The 23,839-nt window shown below is 39.8% G+C and overlaps 1 protein-coding gene across 4 annotated transcripts in view; it reads right to left on the bottom strand.

The window, feature by feature from the left end:
- The window catches only part of osbpl3b (oxysterol binding protein-like 3b), a 34,818-nt gene that overhangs the window by 951 nt on the left and 10,028 nt on the right, over positions 1 to 23,839 (bottom strand). The window contains exons 2-22 of one of the 4 annotated variants that reach the window (XM_005472438.4): positions 17,573 to 17,722; positions 15,044 to 15,160; positions 14,317 to 14,370; positions 13,891 to 14,004; positions 13,447 to 13,611; positions 13,114 to 13,237; positions 10,831 to 10,934; positions 10,546 to 10,638; positions 10,294 to 10,453; positions 9,432 to 9,562; positions 8,680 to 8,781; positions 7,475 to 7,606; positions 6,746 to 6,839; positions 6,369 to 6,613; positions 4,316 to 4,453; positions 4,109 to 4,172; positions 3,929 to 4,007; positions 3,497 to 3,641; positions 1,354 to 1,498; positions 1,122 to 1,248; positions 134 to 256 (exon numbers count right to left, since the gene is read on the bottom strand). In XM_005472438.4, the coding sequence (XP_005472495.1) occupies positions 134 to 256; positions 1,122 to 1,248; positions 1,354 to 1,498; positions 3,497 to 3,641; positions 3,929 to 4,007; positions 4,109 to 4,172; positions 4,316 to 4,453; positions 6,369 to 6,613; positions 6,746 to 6,839; positions 7,475 to 7,606; positions 8,680 to 8,781; positions 9,432 to 9,562; positions 10,294 to 10,453; positions 10,546 to 10,638; positions 10,831 to 10,934; positions 13,114 to 13,237; positions 13,447 to 13,611; positions 13,891 to 14,004; positions 14,317 to 14,370; positions 15,044 to 15,160; positions 17,573 to 17,668 (2,552 nt within the window). In that variant the 5' untranslated portion in view covers positions 17,669 to 17,722. Of the gene's footprint in view, positions 1 to 133; positions 257 to 1,121; positions 1,249 to 1,353; positions 1,499 to 3,496; positions 3,642 to 3,928; positions 4,008 to 4,108; positions 4,173 to 4,315; positions 4,454 to 6,368; positions 6,614 to 6,745; positions 6,840 to 7,474; positions 7,613 to 8,679; positions 8,782 to 9,431; positions 9,563 to 10,293; positions 10,454 to 10,545; positions 10,639 to 10,830; positions 10,935 to 13,113; positions 13,238 to 13,446; positions 13,612 to 13,890; positions 14,005 to 14,316; positions 14,371 to 15,043; positions 15,161 to 17,572; positions 17,723 to 23,839 lie in introns of all 4 variants that reach the window. The other 3 variants (XM_005472437.4, XM_005472439.4, XM_005472440.4) reach the window with 3 other exon arrangements.

Here is a 23,839-nt window from a genome sequence, read left to right as displayed (position 1 = left end):
GACGGACAACTGTTATTAACATTGTCAACGACAGATTTACAAGTTGTGTAACACCATTAGTAGTGGAGATGTGGTCACTTTTCCATAAGTGACTTTCTAGGTAAAAAGTTTTAAGCTTAGATACTTAGGGTACCTGAAAAATTTAGGCTGATGTGTTGCATTGTTCTCTTCCAGGAGTCTCCGTCTGTCTCTCTGCAGCTGTTCAATCCTCTGCTTATGCTCCTCTGCAGCATCCAACTTCCCCTCCTCCAGCAGTCTGCCGATGAGACCCAGACGCATTCATTATGCAGATGTTTAAAACATTAATCTTCCACATCCAAGCATAATCTTCACTTGCGTCTTCTCATTTCGAGTGAATTTTAGGGGTTTTCCTGTTTTCGAATGGCCCTGTCAGAGGGTTATTTCCAACGTGGGCATAAACAGTCTGTATACATAAAGGCAGTGAGCTTGTTCTACTTTATTTTATAGAAATCTATACATTTTCCTATTATTTATGATGAAATATTGAACAAAAAAGTAAATAAGCCTACAGTTAAGAGAACTGGTTAAATAATACAACTTTGCTGCTGATTTTACTTTACCTCTGGATCATTATAAGATGGTGGAGCTTGGGCTAAAAAGGAGAATACATAACCACTTATTTGCAGAGCTGGAAGCAGTGCAGCTTCATACTTTGATGGCAAACTACTGAGAGCTTAGTTTTTTTCTCCAGCACCTCGGGGCAGCAGCATTTAGTTTGCAGACTTAAAAAACTTAAAAGATGAGCTAAAATTAGTTTGATTGTGATAGCCTGACAGGATGTGCAGTTGCGTACTATTCTTAACGCGAGTGCCTATTTTTGTACTTTTTTGATCACAAGGTGCATTTTTCAGGACGTGACTGAGATCAGTGATGGTGCGGTGCTTAGATACTCACTGGCAATGCTTTGGTTTTTAATTCAGCTATGTCTGACAGTCCTCTGGCAGGAAAATTAGATGTTATATCTAAATTAGTTTTTAACCTTTTCCCCCGTATGTTTCTCACTGACATTTATTAAAATTAAGCTGACGATCACCAGGCTGCGTAAGCGCATGGAAATATACTAATGGGTTTTTAAATGTTTCCCACTTTTTTCCTCTTACCTTTGGTCCACTCGTAGTCTAGTGTCTGTAGGTGGTAGCAGCAGTTTCAGGGATGGGTCCAACTCGTTCAGCTCAATTGCGAACTTCGTAAAGCCATAGTACTGCTCATGGTCTACTGGCATTGCATCTATATTGTACACAAGTAACATCAACAGCATGAGAAGCTATAACAGGGAGACGCATTATTGAAGAGGTTTTTTTTCTACTTAATTTTGAGAGACTCTTGTCATACTTGCTCTCCAGATGCATGTAGCTGAAGGCGGGTCTCCACAGAAAACCGCTTCGTGCCACTTTCCAAAGAGTCGGTGGATAACCTTTCCTTTATTATCTGTGATAGTGCCCTCTATCTCATTTACACTCGAATTCCAGTATTTGGCCTGTTAGAAAAAAAGCAGCGTGTTATAGTGGGTGAGTATGAAAGAATACACGCAGCTCACGACAGTGTCTCTTGCAGTCAGCAGATGTTGCTCTTGCGGACTGGTGTGTTTAATGAGAGATGAGGGTGCATAATGTGTTCTGGCATGTCTTGACTTATACTGCACAGCTTCAAGAGGTCTTTCGAGTGACGCACACTAAAGCAATTAACCTTCTCCTCTTGGCAAATGAATGACTCCATAGTTAAAAAAAAAAGAGAAAAAAAAGATCATTTGTTTTTTGGGTTTTGTTGGCATGCAGGTGTAAAACACCATCTGTATAGAAGGAAGAGCAACAGTTTGGATAAACACACTGTGTAGATTCCTCCATCAGGTAACGGAGAGGTCATATAAATGACTGTGGCTATGGTAGATAAGTAATGGATAACCTGGACCCCATCTGCACCACTTACTGGGCAGGCAGTGGACCACTTTCTCTAATACCTGTTTCACCTCTGCTGTTGCGAGGGCACCTCATACCTCATACCTGCATGTATCTAATAGATTTTGATTGATTGAGTTCATTGATTGAGCCCTCCTTCTTTAGTGTACCTTAGTTACATTTCTTACCTTTCCATGCTTGTGATATTATATTTACTCTATTGAGCTTTTCAGTTATTGAGTTATTTGTGCTGTCACATAGTTATTTCTAAACATTTCAGATAAGTAAAGCAAATCTGATCTTATCCTAGTCAAGCATTTCCAAATTTCCAAGATGTCAGTTTGATCAGTCAAATGTGGGATACATAGAGATCCCAGCTAAAAGCCCCGAAAGATTCACTGAAGAGGTTCTGTGGACCCTGTGTTGTGCTCTGACAGTTCAACATGGACAGGCATGATATTAGGCAGCTGGTTTTAATGTTGTTGCTGATCAGTTTACGAGCCCCTGAGATTCACAGAGGGACATGCTAATGTGGTAGCCATCATTATGGCTGATTGCTTTTACAGAAAAGCGCTCTGGTATGAATATGAAACAAGCCTGTCGCCTCACAGTAGAGCACCTTTTCATAAACTGATTTGTGACTACAATATATTCATCCAACATGCTTCCAAAACTGTTTGGAGAAAAAACAAAGAAATCCTATTTTCTATTTCAGAAATAAATTACTTTTCGTGGTCCTGCAAAGTAATCTTCAGTGCAGTTCTCTACTTCACTCTAACTGTTACAGATTACTTTGGGTTTTTCAGAAATGTACGCCATTAATGAATAATGCATCTGGTGATGCGACAATGCAATCACACCAAATACAATTTAATCTGCCTTTGTGTTTTAGATGTTATTTATAAATGTAGCTATGTGGTAAGTTTATTCATGTAATCTTCTTTCAGCTGCTCCATTTAGGGAGCCACAGCGGCTCATCTGCCTCCATCTCCCTCTATCCCTAGCCTCCTCGTCTGTCAAACCAACCCTTCACTACATCCATAAATCTTCTCTGTGGTCTTTTCCTCCTGCCTGGCAGTTCCATATTTAACATCCTTCGACCAATACATTCACCATCCCTCCTCTGCGCTTGTCCAAACCATCTCACTTTATCTCCAACCCATTCAACTTGAGTTGTTCCTCTGATACACTCGTTTCTAATCTTGTCCTTTCTGGTCGCTCCTAATGAAAATATTAGCATGTTCAGTTTATTAATGTCATATTTATGTAAATGTTACTTAAATATTAATTCATGTGTTCGCTGTTTTTCTATTTAATACAACAGGCACATTTTATGTGTATTGTGTAACAACCTAAAGATAATTTAAATTAAGCGTCTTTAAAAAGTTTTTATTTGATTTAAAGTCTGACAGTAGATGAAAGAGGTTTGAAATGAGACTGCGATAAATGACATAATAATAAAAGAGTCACTAAAACTTGCAAATAAGGTTTTGTTCCTGAAGATTTTGCATTATAAATGTTGTCAGAGTTTGTTATAGAGGCCATCAGGCTGGATGATGCCTTGCATATGTTTACCTTACCTTAATAAAAGTGATCTTGCACTGACAAATATCACTGCTGGAGTTTCTGATGGTGATCTCCCCATAGTGCTCGATCCAGCGCTGCCCACTGAGAATGTTGTGGATGCAAGAGGTCACTTTGTTCCACTCGTAATGGTCTCCAAATCTGTCATTTTCCAAAAAATATGGACACTGTTACATATTAGAGTTATAATATAAATAATTTATCTGTATCTGTATGTGGTTTGGACACAAAAATAAAATATGAAAACATTTTTTCCACCACAGACGAAGAGTGGGGAATTGTTACTGATCTGAATGGAAAAAGAACAGGAGAGGAAAAATACTGTGAATCGTGCTAAACCCCCGCTGCGTGATTTTCTCTCCACGTCTGCACAATGCCCAGGCAGGGGTCTGTCCAGCGCCAATGTAAATGAGGCAGAAGAGACTCACCCTGGCAGAGTTACATGAGTGGTCCCCACAGGAACAATCTCCATTGACTTTCCCCAGAACTTGTTCTTACACCTCACGTCTGCAAAAACAATTGAACAAATGAACATTCATTCCAGACAAACAGGTGCTCTTCTAGTATTTACGATCGCTGACAATGGATCAAAATCAATATTCCAGTACCTTGCCAAAACATAAAATTTTTAGACTCTGCATGGCAAGCTGAGATTGGTGGGTGATGGCTGACCTGATGTAAAGGGGATTAAAATGCTTTGTTAATCACACAAAGAGCTCTGTGTTGAGTTTTTTGAACAGTGCTATACAATAAAACATAAAAACGTAAATATTCATATGAATCCAGTCAGATAACAAATCAAGAATCATTCATACCTGCTCTGCAACAAATCGTAAGCCTTTATCCGGCCGGTCACATTCATATGTTTCTCCAAGAACAGGGTTGAAAGGCTTTCCCCCAGTTCTGTAGTAGCTGGATGCATAACCGGACACAACGAATGTAGCGATGTATATCTACAAAAAAGGATAAAAGGATAAACCTGAGCAGCAAGTACCACTTTAATTGTAATTTTTATTACAGGATGAGTGACTGAGTGAACACTGAACTGAGCTCTATCATCCATTTCATTTAATATTATATGTGTGTTACTTTATTGCTTAATAATGAAAGTCAAATCCCATTTTGATTCTTAGCAGTTCTAATTTCTGCTTCTTTTTAGCCTAATGAGCAGAGTAAGTGTCTGAATAGTCCTCCAGTAGTTTCAGTAAACCGAGAGAGCACTGATAGCTTCTCTACCTCATAATGAGAGGCCACAGCCTGGAGCTTTCGGCCCGTTTGTGATGCTCTGTAGGTCTAAACATTGTTTGTCAAGGTCTTATTTGAACTTTTATATTGGTATTTATTGAGCTTGTTTATGGATTTTATTTATGGACTTTTTTTTCATTCAGCACAATTTTTTTCTTTCATTTATTTGTCTCCCTGTGATGTTTTATAACTCGTTAGTCCAAACAAATTGCCTCTCATGGGATTAATAAACTGTCAGTATTTGTACTGACTCTAACATCAGCTGCTTTTCCTTTTTACACTTACGCTGGCCAGCCACTTTGTTTGGCACACCCAGTCAACTGCTCGTTAAAGCAAATATCTAATCAGTCAATCACATGGCAGCAACTCAGTGACTTTAGGCTCTGAATAAGATGACCTAATGAAGTTCAAAGTGATCATCAGAATGAGGAAAAAAGGGGATTTAGGTGAGTTTTGAAGGTTGTTGATGACAGATCTGAGTACTTTGCAAAGTGCTGATTGGGATTTGCCTACAAACACATTTCTTGGGGTTTGCAAAGAACTGATAATGCCAGAGGTCAGAGGAGAATGTATAGACTGCTTCATACTGATAGGAAGGCAACAGTAACTGAAATAACCACGTCTTACAACCAAGGTATGCAGACGTGCATCTACGAGTGCACAACACCATCATTAAACCTTGAAGCAGATGGACTACAGGAGAAGAAGACCGCACCATGTGTCATACCTGTCAGCTAAGAACAGGAAACTGAGGCTCAGCAAAATCGAACAATAGAAGATTGGAAAGATGTTTCCTGGTTGGACGTAAATCACATGGATCCAACATGAAACGGTGTAATGGATATTTTCTTAGCGCACTTTGGGTTCCATAAGACCAACTGAGCATTGCTTCAGCCTTCCTGAGTGTTGTTGCTGGCTATATTCATAATTTATAACTACAGTTTACTCATGCTGTCATGGCTACTTCCAGTAGATTAATGTTCCACGTCCCAAAGGTCAAATCATGTCAAACCAGCTTCTTGAACATGAAAGTGAGTTCACTTAACTCAAATGACCTCCCCAGTCATCAGAGCTCAATGCAATAGAGCACCTTTGGGATGTGGTGGATAAGGACATTCACAAATCTTCAGCATGTGTGATGGCATCGTATCAATATTGACCCTCATCTCTGAAGAATGTTTCCAGCATCTTGTCGAGTCAATGCCATGAAGTATTAAGGCAGTTCTAAAGGCAACAGGGGGTCAAACCTGGTACTAGCAGGGTATACCTAATAAAGTGACTGCTGAATGTAGTTACTGTATGTTGTGCATATGTCTTATTTGTCTTATTCCACAGGGTCTATCTCAAAAAACTACAAAGTTAGTCAGTGCAAAACTCATCATGCCGTCTTCCTGCTAAAAATCTTAAAGGTAGATCAGACTCTCTCACGTAAAGGCAGTGCACCGCAGTCCCTGAAAGCCAACCAGCAACAATTGTGCGTTAGCTCTAGTTGGCTATATACGGCATCTCTTACTTGTCATGCTAGTCTTACCAACAGCAGCTCTTTTTCTCATGAAAGTAAACAAGTAAGCTGAACAAAAAAGGCCCAGCCCACGCACTCAAACAGCGAAACTGCATTCTCACCATACGTTCAAAAGGGTCCTGTGTGTTGGCGGCCCTGTCTAGCAGCTCGCTGTACTCCAGCTCCTCACACAGTCTCTGCAGGGTGTTGAGGGGTTCATTAAGTTGCACAGGCATTGCCACCTTGGAAAGGTCTTTGCCTATGTTGTTCCTAAGGATGTTCCACAAGCTGATGGAGGTGTTGCTCGGGCTGGGTGTGGGCAGACAGGATCTACGACGATAAAGAACAGTGCCTTCTTCCACAGAGCCTGAAAAGAGTCGGTATAAGAGCTGAGGTTAGGGACACCTTGATAATACATACTGACAAGCCAGTGTACAAAAATGTCATTTGTATATAAATGCATAAAAGTGCCCCAAGGCCAGTACTGTAATGACTTTACCCGAGTTTGGTCTTTCACTTTCGGTCTCATTACTGAAGTTGTCCATGGAAATGTTGTCACTAATGTCACTGATATATGAGTCATCCTCTGATACCTACAAAGAAAAAAACATTCAAGTTGTTTTAATATCACCGACAAAAAGGGAATGAACGGGCCTCTTTTAACATCTTGTCACATCTGCAGAAGATCTAAAGTGGTGGAGATGAAGGTTCTCTTAGGACATGGTGGCAGAGCTGTACCTCGGCTCGCTGTATTTTTAGATGAAAGTAATTAACTTTCATTTTCACATTGCTTCCGCTCCAGGTGCTACCTCATCAAGCATGCCACATGAGCACTGAAGGAAGAGGAAGCTGAACTAACATAGGGCAGATTTGTTTTATGACATATCATAAAAAAATGGATTTAAGACTTACAGGACGTTAAGTTAAATGGCATTTTCCCCCTTTTCTCTAATAAAATACCATGAATTGTCCAGTGTGGTTACAAAATTTAGGCCAGTTATCAGACACAGAGACAAAAGTGAAGAAATCCTGGGTGACAGGCAATAAATAAAGTAAGAGCCACTGGTGGAGATTTTGTTCTGGTTGTGCTTGTGTAAACAAGACAAATTACTCCAAACATCAACAGCAATGATAATTCCATTATGTAGCTCTAAACATCAGTTTGCTACAAGCAAAAAGACCCAACATCACGACTACTGACGACAAACAGTTTAGTCTCCACACTTACCTCATTTTCAGAAGAGCTAGCAGATAACAGAACCTCCTGTGCGTCGAAGAACTCGGACAAAGACTCCGCGATTGAAGCTCTGCTCTCATTGGATACTTGGTGTACGAGGGGATGGGCTTCATCTACAGATTCCTGTTTCTAAGAGAAACAATGTCCACAGCTATAATAGGAACAGAGAAAAGGGCCCCACCATCATTCCCGGGGTGGCAATCACAGTGTCATTGAGAATACAACACAATCACAACATGCAGAGTATGACGATCGCAACACCCACAAATTTAATCTGCAATATATTGAAAGACAGTCATTTATAATACATAATTGAAAGTATATTGGCTGACATCACACCCATCATACACTTTTTTTAATTTCTTCACTGATTTAACAAATGTATAGGTTTATAAACATTAACAAACAGCTGAGTGACATTATGCAGTCGTCTCAACATGGGTGTGTCTGCATGCAATCATACTGTTATCAGTCAAATAGGCCAAATGATGAACTGCTGAAAACATGAACACTTCAGAATCAAAATTTCATAAGACAATTTATTCCTACCTAGAGACTGCCTGACAATATACTACTGTATTAAATAAAGTAAGAATAATTACAGTGAGAAGTGAGGCTGCATGCCTGCCCTGCACACATCTCAGAAAATAACTGACAAGCATGCAGTTGATGCCAATATGAGATAGCTTTCCACACATGGACTTGAGCGTCCCAATCCACCCCTTGTTATTGGTGAAGCTGATTAATTAACATGGAGATGTTCTCAGAGGAGGCGTATTAGTTTTGCTCTGTGTGTTCGACAAATTTCCAGGGACACAATTAAGCAGATCGGCTCGCTTTGTGTGATCAGCAAATCCGATTAAACGAGCAAAGAGTTTCCTTTAGAAGACGATTATATGGAGCTCGAAGCCTTCCTCTGAACCGTGTCACGGTGAGACGTCTGGTTACGCAACGACAAGGCTGAGAGGAAGATGGAGTGTTCCCCAAAAGAAAGTTCTGTTAATTTTTCTCATATTGACTGAGTTGAATGAGGGGGTGAGAGGAGAGTGACATTTGTTGATTCTAGATGAGAGGAAAAGGACAGCTCATTCATTCTGTGGCAAATTCAAGCTTGCGGGGGATAAAAATAAAGACAGATATATAAGAATAATCGTCATGAAGGTGGGGGAATCGAGTCACTGCATTCCTGCACCCACCTGCACAGGGGCAGTGAGCGTTATTAGTGTGGGCTCTATGATCTGGGACTCAGCATGAATCTTGCACAGGCGTTCTCTCAGCTCTGAGTTCTGGGCTAAAGCCTGGAAAAAAATAACCAGTTTAAACACTGATTACTGCAAACACCCGAGCTTTGAAATGCTTGAAATCCTCAGCACACATCAACACCAGGCTAATTTGGAGTTGTGTAATCTCAAGAAAATCAGTAAACGTCACATTTACCCATTTACATACTGGAGAGGCATGCTATCACCTGTTATTATGTCAAGTGGAACAGAGTAAGCAAACCAGACAAACCAATAAGAAAAGCTAAAAGCTTAAATCCAGCAGGCTATAGCAGACACCACACAAATCTGAATGTGTAAAGAAATACTTGTGCCGCATTAGATTTTGTGCGGTCTCGACGCCAACACATGACAATGAACATGTACAACCAAAGACAGAAAACAGAAAAACAAGCCTCTGGTGGGAGGCAGCAGCCACAGGAAACATGACTGTTGAATGCGGTCTCATTTAGGGGGGCTGACATCATACCAGCAGCTAGCAATCCCTCTAAAATACTCGTAAATGTGTCACGCTTGACAAACGGTGTGGGAGGACACGACATACGAGAGAAGTGTAAAAGCAAAAAAAAAATTAAAAAGGAAGTAAAAAAGGAGAACAGCTAATACCTATTTCTGGTGAAAACATCCGCTTGCAAACAATGTGCATGGTGGTGTGTTATTTCACATACCGCAGCCAGCGTGTTCTTCAGATTTACAACTTGTGGAGAGGTGGGGGGGCAGGTTTCGTGATCCAGGCATTGTTTTAATCTCTCTCTCTCTGATGTCAGTGTGCTCAGGGCTGCCTTCATGGTTGTATGCACTGGGAGCAACAAGAGACACAAAAAGAGGGAATCTTTCACAGTGAGCCAATTTTTATTTCGTTCAGAGCAACTTAGTCACATACAGTGACAGTCCACTGCACCGCACTAAATAAAACATGAAATTTTCATTGTCTCCTAATGCTCAGTAAGCCACAGCTTTAGTTTTTAGAACATTCATTTCACCACTTCACTTCACGTTATAATCGCTGCTTTGGAAAGACCATTATTTGAAAAACCCTGCCATTATAAATGATTAAGCCCATCACACATCTTTAGCTCCATAATTTTAAATGTGTGCATAAATTCGGCAGTTTAAATAGCAGCAGAACTGACAGCAGTTCTCTGGAGTAAGTTTAAAACTGTAAAGCCTTTATGTAAAAAACAAATGAATTTCATTACTCCATGTCAAGCACCAAGAATCTGCATAGAAAATTCCAAAGAGGACAGAAGGAAAATTATATTCATCCTCTATACGTCAGCCACTTCCTTACAAAGAGATTTAACAGGTTTTGTGGCACAAAAAACAAACTTCTGACTTAATAACAGCTAGAAGACATCCACATAACTAACAGCAACTAACACTTCAACTTGTTAGAAGTAGCAACACCACACCAGTCTTAGCTTTCGTGCAGATTTATCGGAAGCAGATTGAGGAGTTTTAAAAATGTGTGCTTTATAGAGTTTTATCTGAAACTAGAGTTCATAAAACTGTTAAATTATTTTCACTCACAGTTGGTGGCAACACGACAGAAGTCTTCTTGCAGCTTGGCCACATCAAAAGGGGAGTCCAGGGATTCAGGATCGGCTTTATCATTGCTCAGTGCAGCAGTGGATAGGTTGGGGTTTGAGGCATGGAGGCGGATAGAGCCAGAAGAGATGCAGCTCGGTACCTAGAGCAGAGCAGGAAGAAAAATTGGAGATACTCACAATGAAATATAAAAACAAATTAAGCATGATCACACGTCTCTGTCATGTTGTCTACCTGCAGAGTTGTTTTGACATCTTTGTTGTAGTTTTTAGTGCGCCACTTCTTTGGAAGTCTCTTTTCTTTTTTGGGGCTGTCAAAAGTAGACGCCTAAGAGAGCAGATGTGAAATTATTGACAATCAGGCCATAGAGGATTTTTTTGTCTTTAAAGGAAGGCTTTTTATGGCTTCTATATTTAATAAGAGGTGAGTTAAGGTCAACAGAAAATAACTTAATAATGTTTTGTATCATCAAAAAAGTTGCCCTGCATGTAAAGTAACCAGAAATACTGCAGCGCTGACCTGCAGTGCTTGGATGGATGGAGCAGAATAAGTCCGGTGAATTACTTCCATACTCTGAAGCAGGTGGTTAAGCTCTAGGAGATAGGCCTCACATACTGATAAGTCTGTCGGGATGAGGAAAAACACTAATAGTTATAAAAGGAGGTACAAAGTGAAAAAGAAAACAAGATGGTTAAAAAGGCTAAGGTGAGAAAAAGGGCAGGCATGTGTTAGTTGGGCCTATTAAGTGAACTCAATAACCAGTCTCTGTAGAAACTGCAGAGAGGGCTGACATATCCTAATCTGTCATCAACACGTTTGGTGATTTCAGTTTGACAAAGTTAGAGGATGCCACATCTGCTTACTGAACCATATGCACTATGTTATATATGCTTTATTCAAATAGAGTCCTCAGTTTGGCGATTCACCTCCCAATATATCTATTTCTGCTTTTTGCATCTTTTTCAAGCATGAACAGCAGCCTGTAGAGCAAGCCTAAAAACCTCTTACATTACCAGAATCAGAAAAACACCTTCAAACTGCATCTGCCTCAGAAAGAGAAGGTTAGTCAAAGGCAAGAGATAATCAATCCGAACTGTCCATGACCTGACAAATGTCCAAGACAAAGGACCCTAATTTAACAACTGACAAACAGTGAGGCTGAGCTCAGTGAGGCTTTTTCTTTATTTAGTCTATGACAAATTAAAGATCTTAAGTCGATTTTAAGTACTAAAATTGCGTTCAGTGCCTTTGAACTTTGAATCCCTGAAAGACAACAGAAGACGACTACAGTAGATTATGATTGTATTATCATTGGAGATAGTTGTATCATTGTCAAAGTCAAGTGACACTTTCATGAATGCAAATACAGACAGCTTACCACAAAGTGCAAACCAAGTCAGTCACCTGATCTCACCCCAACACGGATAATAAACACAGAGAGACTTACAAACAAGCACCAACTGAAGGTGGCTGAGGTAAAGGCCTGGCAGAGCATCTCAAGGGAGGAAACCGCTTGCATGCTTTGCAGTCAAGTATTAAAAATAAATATTAAATTTAAAATTATGTTAATGTGTCCTATTATTTTACGGGATTATGTTTAATCTCATATCTGTTAATGAAATACTTTTGTCAGACCCTTTGAATTAGAGCTGAAAGTCTACCCTTCAATCATCATCAATCATTGCTGCCATCCATTAAAAACAATGCCATGTGGATTTCTTTCTCTCCAAAGGACTGGCTTTGCCATGGTTTCATATAGAGAGGTCTCATAAACAGATGTTCAAATTGTGACAGTGTTTGAACATAAAAATAATGAAATGACAGACAACTAAATAAGCACCAGTCCAACTGAAACCATGTTCTGTTTGTAAATGTGCGCGTCAGTTGTTGTGTCCATTTTCCAAAGTTTCTGGATTACAAAGTGCTGACAGCACATCATCAGAATCTTAATGAATGAAAACTGAGACAAACAGTGCATTAGTAATCACCAGCTTTGTTTCTTTATGATCACCACTCTGCCAGCCTCATCTAACTTGCAAATGAGACAGCAGGCGTACACAATTATAGAAGCATTTCCCAACTAACATAAATATATTAGAAATGGTTAGATCGCTTCCTCCATGACCCGGACCCTGACAAGAAGCAGGAAAAGGGTATAAATGAAAAAGCTGGGCTCTCTAACAATCTAATATCTTTGACTGGTATCGGTAGCGTCGTTGTAAGCAGGAAACTTTGCATGACCTCTCTTACTTATCTGCATCATATTCACCGATCAGCCACAACAATAAAACCAAGTGAAGTGAATAACATCGATCATTGCAGCACAATATAGCGCTCTGCTGGGAAACCTTGGGTTGTGGCGTTCGTGCAGATATTAGATGCAAAAATTTGATGCACACCAAACAGCATGATACACTCTACCACAAGGAAGAGTGCATTTCCACAGATTAAGGACTGCAAAAAAGAGCCAAAAGCACAATACGAGGAAGGTACGGTTAAATTTTAAATGGCTTTATCTGAGTTGATTATTTTCCTCAGCAAAACCGTAATCACATTGGGGATCATCATCCAGGTGGAAAATTGAAGATTTTTAAACAACTAGTACAAGAATGCATCTTATGACTTCAATAAAAGTGCAAATTATCTCAGACAGAGATAAAAATCCCAAATTAAACAATGTGTCTTAGAGCTATGAGCTCTCCCCATTTTTGCCAGGCAAGTTCTTTTTTGTGGAAATTTTGCAGAAAGGCCCCAATAAGTGCAAAAAAAATCAAATCATGAGAGGCTGCTCTTGTCTCTCACCTTTGAAGCATTTGTCCATTTCGTCAGATGACTGGAGCCAGGCAGCTACCTTTGCTTGGCTGTTGGAGTTTAAAGGGAAAGCTGCGGCATGATGCACTGTGGACTGCCTTCGTATAGTCAGGCACTGCGGTAACAAAGAGACCCAAAGGTCAGTTCAAAAACACTTTGGCTGTGTCATTAATTTTTTTAGCAGAGGGAATTCACTTCATTAAATACAGCACATGGAATAATGATGCTCATGATGAAAAACACATCTTTTTTTTTTTTCCATTTTCATTTTAAACAGACCCGACCATTTTCAGTAACAGCATGCTGCGTGGCGCACAGTTATACCTTTCTAATAGGGGGCCCCTCGGCGATGCCAGGGGAGTTCGGGGAGGCATAATGGGGATAGAACAAGGACTTCTCGTTAGGGTACATGGCAATCTCATTTTGCCGATAAAGACGATGGTGACGCAGCTTGGATACCCATTCATCAAACAGCTCCTGAGACTTAATCTGTAGAGCAGATACCGCAATCAGAAAATCAGCACAAGGGCAAGTAAGATGGAAGAGGTGTGTCAGCGGAAAAACACACACACACAGGTACGGAGTGAGCAGTTATTCCCTCTGGCACACATATATATCACATGAGGTCATTCTGAAGTCATTTTAATGATGGCATCTGTACCAGGAATTAAAAAGCAAAAACTTGGGAAAAAAATGTTTAACCCCTTATGGCTACCCCTAATTTAAGCCTATAGGGGTTCCCTTGTCTTTATTAGCCTTGTAGTTTACCTTCAGGTGATAGATGTTTTCCTCGGCATCAAGATCGATGCACTTGGCCTTCTTCTTAATGGCCATGACAGAGAGACCCACATCAATGCAACCATGCAGCTTCCCTTTCTCAATCTGTTGGTTGAAGACAGCGCTCAATGATATGAATGCAACAGATGAAACTCAGTACAAACAATGCATAAAATAATAATCCCTTTTAGGCTGTGACGCGGCCCATGCGTAATTATGTGTGATCTGTAGGTAAAATACACAGTCTGATTGCTATCAACAATGAGGAGATTGAGAGAGAATTAGGGCCTATTGTATCTCTGGGCGCAGGCGGTCAGCAGCCTGACAAGAACAATAAAAAAGACATCAAGTGTCCTTTTTAATCTTCTGTAAATGATGAGCTCACACAGGATTCAGCCAGCAGCTTTTTGTACTCACATCAGCACTGCACTTGCCATACTTAAGGATACCCTTGTCCAGGAAAAAGTATCTCTGGAGGGAGAGAGAAGGACAATCAGCCTATGAGATACAACTGGACATGGTATGCAACATCCCTGACAGCAAATCTAAAGTCAGTGTTATGAGTCTGAGGTCATGGTAGTCTCCTAAAATGCATGTTGTTGCAGTGGGATGCATGCCATTCCAGGCTATTGTCTTGCATCTGTCTTCCTTTATTACACTTCCTCTCACTCACTTGCAATATGTCTCATCCACTCAATTTGTAAATGCGATTCTTGGTGCTTTTACTGTACATCAACAGAATCAGACTGTTGAAAGCACAGAGACCTAAAAAGCTCCGACTGCAAGTCAATACTAAATGTATACAACCCTAGTAACCAACAGGCCATCAGCTAATGCATCTGAGAGGACCACCAAGATATCTAGGCATTATCCCAGGAAAAGCTTTCAGACAGAGTGTAAACAGGCGCTGACCCTGGTCACATGTGACTCCTCTGCGAGTCAAATTATCTACTACATAAGCTCATTCAATTAGTTTAAAACACAAATGACTCGTGTCAGCAGATTTTCAGAGGGAAGTGCCTAAAAAGTGCCGTGTGAAACGAGGACAATGAAATGACGTTAAGCTGTCAAGGCTTAAAGTATCACTACTCTGAATGATGAGTCACATGGGTCACACGAAGACCACACAGGTGCTCCATGTTACCTTGTGCCAGCCCTTCATTGGCCACTTTCTTCTTTTCATCATGTAGCCCTCCTGTTTCTGAGGCTCCTGGACACTGCTGAAGCTTCCACGCAGGCCTTCCACTATTTCCCAGCTGTCCTGTTGGAATACAATGGTTTATGAGAACTCTGAGACGACAGACATCTGCACGCCTATGCAAATCAAAGTTTCAGAGGAGGATTTATAAATGGAACTGAGCGAATCAACCACTCAGCAAGTGCCATAATCACACTCGAAGCATATTATAATCTTTGGCTGCTGGGGTGATTTAAATTTGATGCCACACTTTCATCAGTGTCAGTCAATCGGCGGGAGGCTCTATAAGTGGAAGATTAGCATTTTTTATAGATGTAGCCCTATGTAATAAGGTGTTCAGGGTGAAGTTATACAGACTTCTTTCCCCTCATGGGCGGTCATAGCAGATGGTTGCCCCTCCCTTAGTCTGGTTCTGCTGGAGGTTTCTTCCTGTTAAAAGGGAGTTTTTCATTCCTACTGTCAACAAAGCGCTTACTCATAGTTACTCATGTGATTGCCGGGGTTTTTCTCAGTTTTCTTTGTATTATTAATGGGTCTTTGCCTTACAATATAAAGCTGGTTGAGGCAACTGTTGTTGTGATTTGGCGCTATATAAATAAAAGTGAATTGAATTGAATTTACAAAATTAGCTTACCTGTTTAATCTCACTCTTCACAATAATAATAATTTCCTGAATGAGATTAGAACGGTCAAGCCCAAATCCCCTGCAATACAGAGATTAAGATGATATTTCATCACGGACTAATCCAGATAGCTTTGTTATGTGTTTCAGGAGTGAGAATTCCAGGAACGGAGGATGAATAGTATAACAGAGGCTTTTGTAATACCGTTGTGGGCACAGAATAATTTATCATTTGTGAACTATTTCGCTTTTAGTTTCTATCAGTGCTGAAACAATAAGACGATTAATCAACAGAAAGGGGTCTATCATTCAAATGAGCCAATGTTATAGATTATTTTCATATGACTACTTAGCAGTAAGCCTATAAATAATAGTGGAATGGGCATGCAGCCAGCAAAAATAACCCCGAGGAACAGTAGTGGGCTGTGAAGTAGTTATGACGCAGTGACCTTAGTTGGTAATGGAGACCCAAAAACAGTTTTCAACATACAGTCATTAGAAAATGATGCAGGTGTAAAAGAGTAAGTACATTTCATTAATTTTGTGCTGCTAAGTTGACATAATAAGAAAACTGAAAACATTATGAAGGGCAGTTTACACATCTACTGTCAATGTGCAAGAAATTATTAGAAATAATTAACAAATCAACTCATATGAACTCATAATGCTAATGATGGCATATTACACCTCAGGCTTATCTTTCAGTTATCCAACTTAAGTATAAATCATGTACGTGTTACACCATATGAGGGACGTTGGGCACTTGGGAGAGGTTAATCCTTGCTTGTTGTGTCAGTGTGTCCCTGACTGTATAAAAACACACTGTATCAGTCAGAGAGGCTGAATGCTGGTGGGTGAGGCAATCTAAAATAAACCCTCATATCTGAAGGGGATTGAACAAGGGCGTGGCCAGCAGGCTACAGTTTGACTCTCCCTCAGTGTTCGTCACGGCTCCAGGGCAGCACAGTCACACAGTGCGTCATTGTCACACACTGCCTGGACACTGTTCCTCAAGGTCAAGAGACACTTTGAGTAACAAGGCTCTGATAGGAGCGCCGAGAAGACAGCGTTGTTTCAGCATTACATAATTATAAACCGTGAATGTGTTCAGACTACTGCATTTAGACATCCTGTCCATTCCACCACATTTTGATATGTGTTATCATTTACAAAAACACTTTACAAATTAAATATTGAGGGTTTGGTTTGGAACAAATGGGAAAAAATGGTTACCAAGCTCTCTCTGAATGTAACTGAACCCACATAACAGTGTCACGACAGTCAGAATATTTCCTTATTCAAAGTTTTTCTTGCCAACGAGAATGTTTTTTTTCGCCACTTTCTGCTTCCCCAAAGTGATGAGCCTTAAGTGTCTGTTTGTCCTGTGGACAGTACTAGAGTAGGACTTTATTACTTTCATTTCCAAAAGGAAAAGGCTGTTTTTGGTAATGAAAAATTAATGAGTCGACAGCCTGCAGATAAACGCTCGAGTTTGTTCATGGTGCCAGCATCTTCTTTATGTGGTGTGTCAGAGAATTACTTTGGAGGATATTGTTGCGGTTTAGTAATTCAGAGCACTCCAATATCTTCCACATTTGTAGAAATACCCTGGTTTTATAGTGAGGAAGGGGTAGGAAAATCCTAATGAAAAAACGCCTTCTTTTAGGCAGCTTTTAGTTTTTGCTGCATGACATCTATAAAACAAAACGTAGCTAGATCTACTATTGTATTATAATTCCTAGGAGGCAGAGAAAAATATCTGAGGACTGGCAGTTACAACTTTTTCAATTAAATCTTCATTATGGGGGAAAAAAAAATCCCCATAATGTCTGTAAGTATAACGCGAGTGTTACCTGTCGGCTGTCATGTTTGGATGAAGAGCTGCTGTTGCTGCGTGACAGGGAGGAGATCTTCTGTGACATGGCTGAGCCGCGATCCTCCGAGCTCATCTTGCTGCAGGTTTGCCGGGTCCAGGCTACAGCTGGTGTACAAAGAACATTACTCTAAGAGAAGAAGGAGTGGAGAAGAGGTCGGGGAGAGGGGGGCGGAGATGGTTTGAATACTTTACGAGCCTTTTAGATCCCACTGAAAAATACATTAGGCTATTTAGAGTGATCAGTTTTTCCATCTCCAAAAGCTACTCAAAGTTTCGCAACATCAGCAAACAAAGATGACTGACAGGACAAGAGGATCTAAATTGGACTGCAGATGAAGAGACCACAGATTTAAATTATTCATATCGCACTATTTCAGCATTTAACGGCCACACAAATCCAAATCCTCTGCTTGAAGAACACTTACAGTGTAGAGCAACGTATTGAGATTTACTTATTGAAAGCACAGAGCTACTGTCTAACCATGAAACTGGCAAATCTCATGTTGTATATGCTGTTTAAGCTGTTTTAGCATCTCTATCACTGCTCTGCATCTACAAGCTGATTTGCAACCCACCTCCACCCAGCTCCTCTGACTCATCCTGTGTCTGACTTGATCAGTTATTAACAAGTACTCTGAGGTATATGGTGGGTGAGGGGGGTGTGGGGTGTATTGGTGGTAGAATGACAAGGAGGTCCCAGAACAGAGCACTACCACCAAGTATATAGACTCACCAACCACTTTATTAGGTATCTGTTAACGTGTTCATTAACGAACACACAGGCAAGTAACTATTAGCCAGCCATCACATTGGACCAACTCAGTGCATTTAGGCATGTAGATTGTTTAAACTGAGATTCAGAATAAGGAAGAAAGGTGATTTAAGTGACTTTGAGCATGACATGGTTGTCAACACTGGGATTTTACTCCAAAACCATCTCTAGGATTTACAGAGAATAGAGTAAAAAAGAAAAAATATCCAGTGAGCAGCAGTTCTTTGGGTGAAAATACCTTGATGATGCCAGAGAATAGATAGACCGCTTCAGGCTGATAGGAAGGCAACTCAAATAACCCCTTGTTACAACCAAGATATGCAGACGAGCATCTCTGAGTGCACAACACATCGAACCAAGCAGATGTGCTACAGCAGCAGACAACCACACGAGGTGCCACTCCTGTCAGCTTAGGACAGGGAACTGAGACTAGATCTTGAATGGGCTCACCAAAATTAGACAGTGGATGATTAGACAAATTTTACCTGGTCTTTTAATTATGATGTGACATTTGGATGGTATAGGATTAAAATTTGTCATAAACACAAATGAGACACAAATCCATCCTACCTTGTATCAGTTCAGGCTGATGTTATAGTGGCTATTTTATCAGCACACTTTGGGCCCCTTTGTATTAACTGTGTGTTTTTATTGCATTTTATTACCACAGACCACATCTTTTGATGCCTCCTTCCAGAAATCTTACAAAAATCAAATGATCTCAAACTGATTTCTTGAACATGACAATGAGTTCACTGTACTCAAATAGGCTCCACAGTCACCAAATCTCAGTTCAATAGATAACCTTTTTGGATGTGGTGGATTTGCAGTTGACAAATCTGGAGCAAATACAATATGCTAACATGTCATTGCCTTGTTGAATCTTTTACTAGACCTTGTATTAGCAAAGTGGACCTAATAAAGTGTCCAGTGAGTGTATTAATCTCCTTTTCAATAGTGCTCCTGATTGAAGTGACAATCAAAGTTACTATTGTAATTGAAGTTAAGCTAAAATTCAAATCAAGCTGAATTTCTACCTGAATATACCTGTTGAGACTCAGTATCATGTCCTTTTAAGGTGGGATTTCAACCTGTGTTTCATTATCTGAGTAAATGACACTGAATGGGGGATGATATAACTTCACGCTGATGGGGAAATGAAAAGACAAGAGTCACATGTGAAGACGCCGTCAGATGTGAGAACATCAGCGAAATATAATACCATCTTTCAACTGAGTGTAAAAATAATTGGACCTTTTTAGGAAATACACACAACACGCAGTCTAATTAACATTATGTGCCTGGTGTACCACATCAACACATAAAGCCACATTTTGCTAATGCAATGTGAGTGGCACTTTGTCATAGTATGGAAGGCTGATTAACAACCCATGCACACTGAGTGTTTGTGCAAACTCTACATAAAGCAGCAGGTCATTAGCTTCTCTGAAGATGCACAGCAGTACTGACTTTTAGGACCATTTGGCTTGAGTTCATTTCTGTATTAAGTGATCATCTGTGAGATTCTGTCTGAAATGCAGGACGCCCATTTTAGTGTTAGAGCTGATTATGTCTTTCACAGTACTTTTTCCAGTAAGTGGCATCTGCATGTTTTCTCCAAACATCCTAAAATCCCACAGTATTTGGGATTAGGATATTATAAAACCAAATCCTGACATTGTCTTAAATGCTGTGTTGTTGATTTGTTTACTGTAAATTTAACCACACATTAATTATGGAACTGCTTTAGCTCCAAACTATATGTAATGCAAAATAAACATGTTGCAAAAATATAAAAAGCACAATGATTGGTTCCTCTTGCAGTTGTAGTCAGACTGCAAGAGAAAAAACATCTATAAATAATTACAAATTTCAGTTAAAAACCAATGGCCTCTTGCATTTAATAAGACATCCCACATCTCCGTGCTAAATATGAAGCAGCAGCAAGGTTAATTGCATTACCTGCTCTGCATTTGCAAGCTTTGTGCAGCGTGATGGCTACAGCCGCGTGTGTTGGACAGACAAAGGAGTGGTCATCTGAAACCTGCAGGTCTACACCACCCGTCTGTCTCCAGACCACAGGCTGTGGTTTACACTGACAAAGCAAGGTGTCCAAAATGCAGCCACAATAATGGATCAAAGTGGCTAGACAGACAAATACATGTATCCAACAGCAGGGCAGTATGTAGCTTGTGAAATTTTGTATCTAAATTATTGCTGTATGGTGTTACTGAAATCTCCACAGAAAGAAATGAATCTATAGACAGACGTCATTTATAACAAATTAAATGTTATCTTCTTATCTGTGTGTTTATCCAGCCAGTTTATCCTTATCTTCACTGATTATTCATCCACTTTCCACTGATCACAGCAGCTATGCACAGGTCTGTAACACTGTCTGCCTTCATGGAAGCCTTTCATCTTATACAACACCACTTCTCAGCCTTTCATCTGCATGGCAGCAGTGTTAGATGCTAGAGCTCCAATAATTACCCATTTTCAGTGAAGGACACTTGCTAAATTATAACATTAGGACATACAATACACTGTGACTGTGGTAAAAATGTATTAGCTTGGAAGAAAACAGTGTTAGAGTAAGGCCAAAATTGAAGAACAATCAGAAACAGTATCAATTTTAAGGCAGATTTGAACCCAATTAAAAAAAGAAAGGGCTGTGGGTTACTGTGATTCTGTGCTCAGTGCAAGTTGGACTCAGCTGGCTTTTTGTCAGCTGTTTACATCAGTTTGCTCCTCTTTTACTCTCCATGCTCACATATGCTGTTTTTTAACAGCCAAGTTCACAGTAAAATTGTTCTCATTTACATATTTTTCAGTCAGCTTCTCTTGCCAGAGCAGCTGACCGTCACTGAGACAGTCACACTAAGGAGGCCCAAGATGCTGGTCTGCGCTGTCAGAATCGTAATCCTGGTGCTGTGTGACAAAATCACCGCACACAGACCTTCGAGACAATGGCTGTGCAGTCATTTTAGCTTTACTTACATGTAAAATTACCCCTCAGAGAGCAAGTTGCTATCTGTTCCTCAAAGCCCTCATACTGTGAGGAGTGTGGGTAGCAACCGCTTAACTGAATTTAAGCTGCTAGCAGTGAAGTTGCGACATATACAGAGCTCTGAGGTAGTTTGAGCTAAAACTTAAAATATACCTTCTGGGGATGTGTGACACTTCCATTAATTCAAAAATATAACTGTTAAAATATGCCTTCTTTAATTAAAACTCAGAATTGTTCTCTAGTAGACACTTGATTAATGAAAAAAACAGAAATCCATAAAAAACAAAAGAACCAGGGCCTGGCTACAAAGAGGATGGCAGAGCATGTTGGCCACTCCGAAGCATATTCCAGCTGTCATATAACAGGTCATCCATCTGCTGCAGGGCTAATTCTCACATTCACACCTACAGCCAATTTAGAATCGCCTATTAAACTCACCCTATTCATGTTTTAGGACTGTGGGAGGACACCAGAGTTCCCAGAGAGAACCCTAGCTGACACAGGGAGAAGATACAAGCTGCACACAGGAAGCACCCAGATTGAATCTGAACCTGGGACCTTCATGGAAGCCAACTGTGCAACCACTGCACCCCCATGCCATCCTAATATGGAGAAGAATACGGCTGTTAAGTTATAAACTTGGATGCTCAGCCTGATTGCGCAGAAAGAATTATTTATGATCTTCCAGGTACACATCAAAATCATTGAGGCCCAAGGATAAACCTGGTACAAAGCAAAGACTCTGGTAGTACAAAAGTATTGTGGTTCTACTATGTGCTTCTATGTGCTGATGTTCCTGATGTCTAATTCAGGATAACAATTGTAATTACAGCGTTTAACACAATTACAAATTTTGATTTTGACATTAGAGAATTCAATCAAACTGCTGAGGATTAGAGTGGTCAGATTATTTAATACCTAAGTATAAAACTTTTAAAAGAATTGATGGCTTGTTACAGACTTATATTGGCTTATAGTTCGTTAAAAAAAAAGAAAAAAGGAAAAGGCTCTACTATGGCAGGACGGTGGTTAGGACCACTGCCTCACAGCTAGAAGTTTCTAGTTTTGAATCCAGACTGGGGCCTTTCTTGTGGAATTTGCATGTTTTTCTCGTGTCTCTGGGCTCTCTCTGGGTGCTCTGGCTTCTTTACAGTCCAAGACATTCATGTTATTTTAATTGCGATTCTAAATTGGCAGTAAGAATGAACGACTGTCTATCTCTCTGAGTCAGCCCTGCAAGAGACCTGGATCTCACTCTATGACAGTCGGGATAAGCTCCATCTCAACCGCAATTCTGAAATGAATAAGTAGAGAAAATGGATGTATGAAGTAAAAAATATTATAGAAAGCTTGATTTAAAATATTGTAGAAAACTTTTAAGATAGTCAAAAAAACATATTGTCAGGCAGCCAGGTAGTTTTTGTTTGTGGGAGACAAGATGCTAACCTTTTGCAAGCAAAATGAAAATTACCTTTAAGAAGAATTATTACCATTGATGCAGCTGATTTAAATAAAATATCAGTATGAAGAAAATCAGCACCCCTAACATCTTACATGTATATTATGTACATCACAGCAACATCCCTTTATTGACAAGCTGAAAAGAATAAAAATAAATATTTCCATTATATTAATTTTAATAGGATTTTTTTTAAGTTTTTTATATATTACACAGTATATTCTCCAATATTACAAGTGAAATATTCACCAATATTAATGTCACACTAATCATTTCATTTTTCTATATGAAAACATTACAGATAGTGTGACTAATAATAATAAACTAATAAAGCTAAAAAACATATAGAGCTGTATCTGAGGATGTAGGGTTATTACAGGTCTACAAGACAGTAAAGGTAAAGTGAGCCTACCAGAAGTTCATTGATTTATAGAATGATATAAGCAGTCGTGTACAGCCTCACTGCGACTCTTTAGTGGTTTACATGATAATGTTTAAAAAAATCCTCAAACACAAAAGGCTAAATGAAGAGGTGACTAACATCTATTGAATATTTCAGTATGGGTGGGTGATTCCCACAGTTGTTCTGTAATGACAAATTAGCATAACACTTCAGTGAGACAGATGTCTTATGACCTTTACTGGCTGTCCTGGTTTTCTCACTCACAGACTAGTCTTGTCTTACTGTGATATGGGGGTGTTTTTGCCCGTTACAGGATGGTGACATAGAAGTGCAGAGCAGAAAGGAAAGAAAAATAGACGGGGGGTGGGGGGGTGGCATAGCTTAGCCTGCAGCCAGCAATTTCTTTTCATCATTTATGAATCTGAGTAACTGTTTAGGCTACGAAATGCCAAAAAATATGAAAAATGTTTTATCGTGTAATTGTTTTTTGTATCTTTCTACAATATGGGAACTATCACAAAAGACAAAGTGAGGCAACGAACACACACACGATGAGCTAAAACTAATTAATAAAAGCTTGGAAAAGTTTGGACTCGTATC

The sequence above is a fragment of the Oreochromis niloticus genome, linkage group LG11 (assembly GCF_001858045.2).
Source record: "Oreochromis niloticus isolate F11D_XX linkage group LG11, O_niloticus_UMD_NMBU, whole genome shotgun sequence".
NCBI lineage: Eukaryota > Metazoa > Chordata > Actinopteri > Cichliformes > Cichlidae > Oreochromis > Oreochromis niloticus.
The sequence above is the reverse complement of the archived record's forward strand: the minus strand, read 5'-3'. Positions and strand labels throughout refer to the sequence as shown.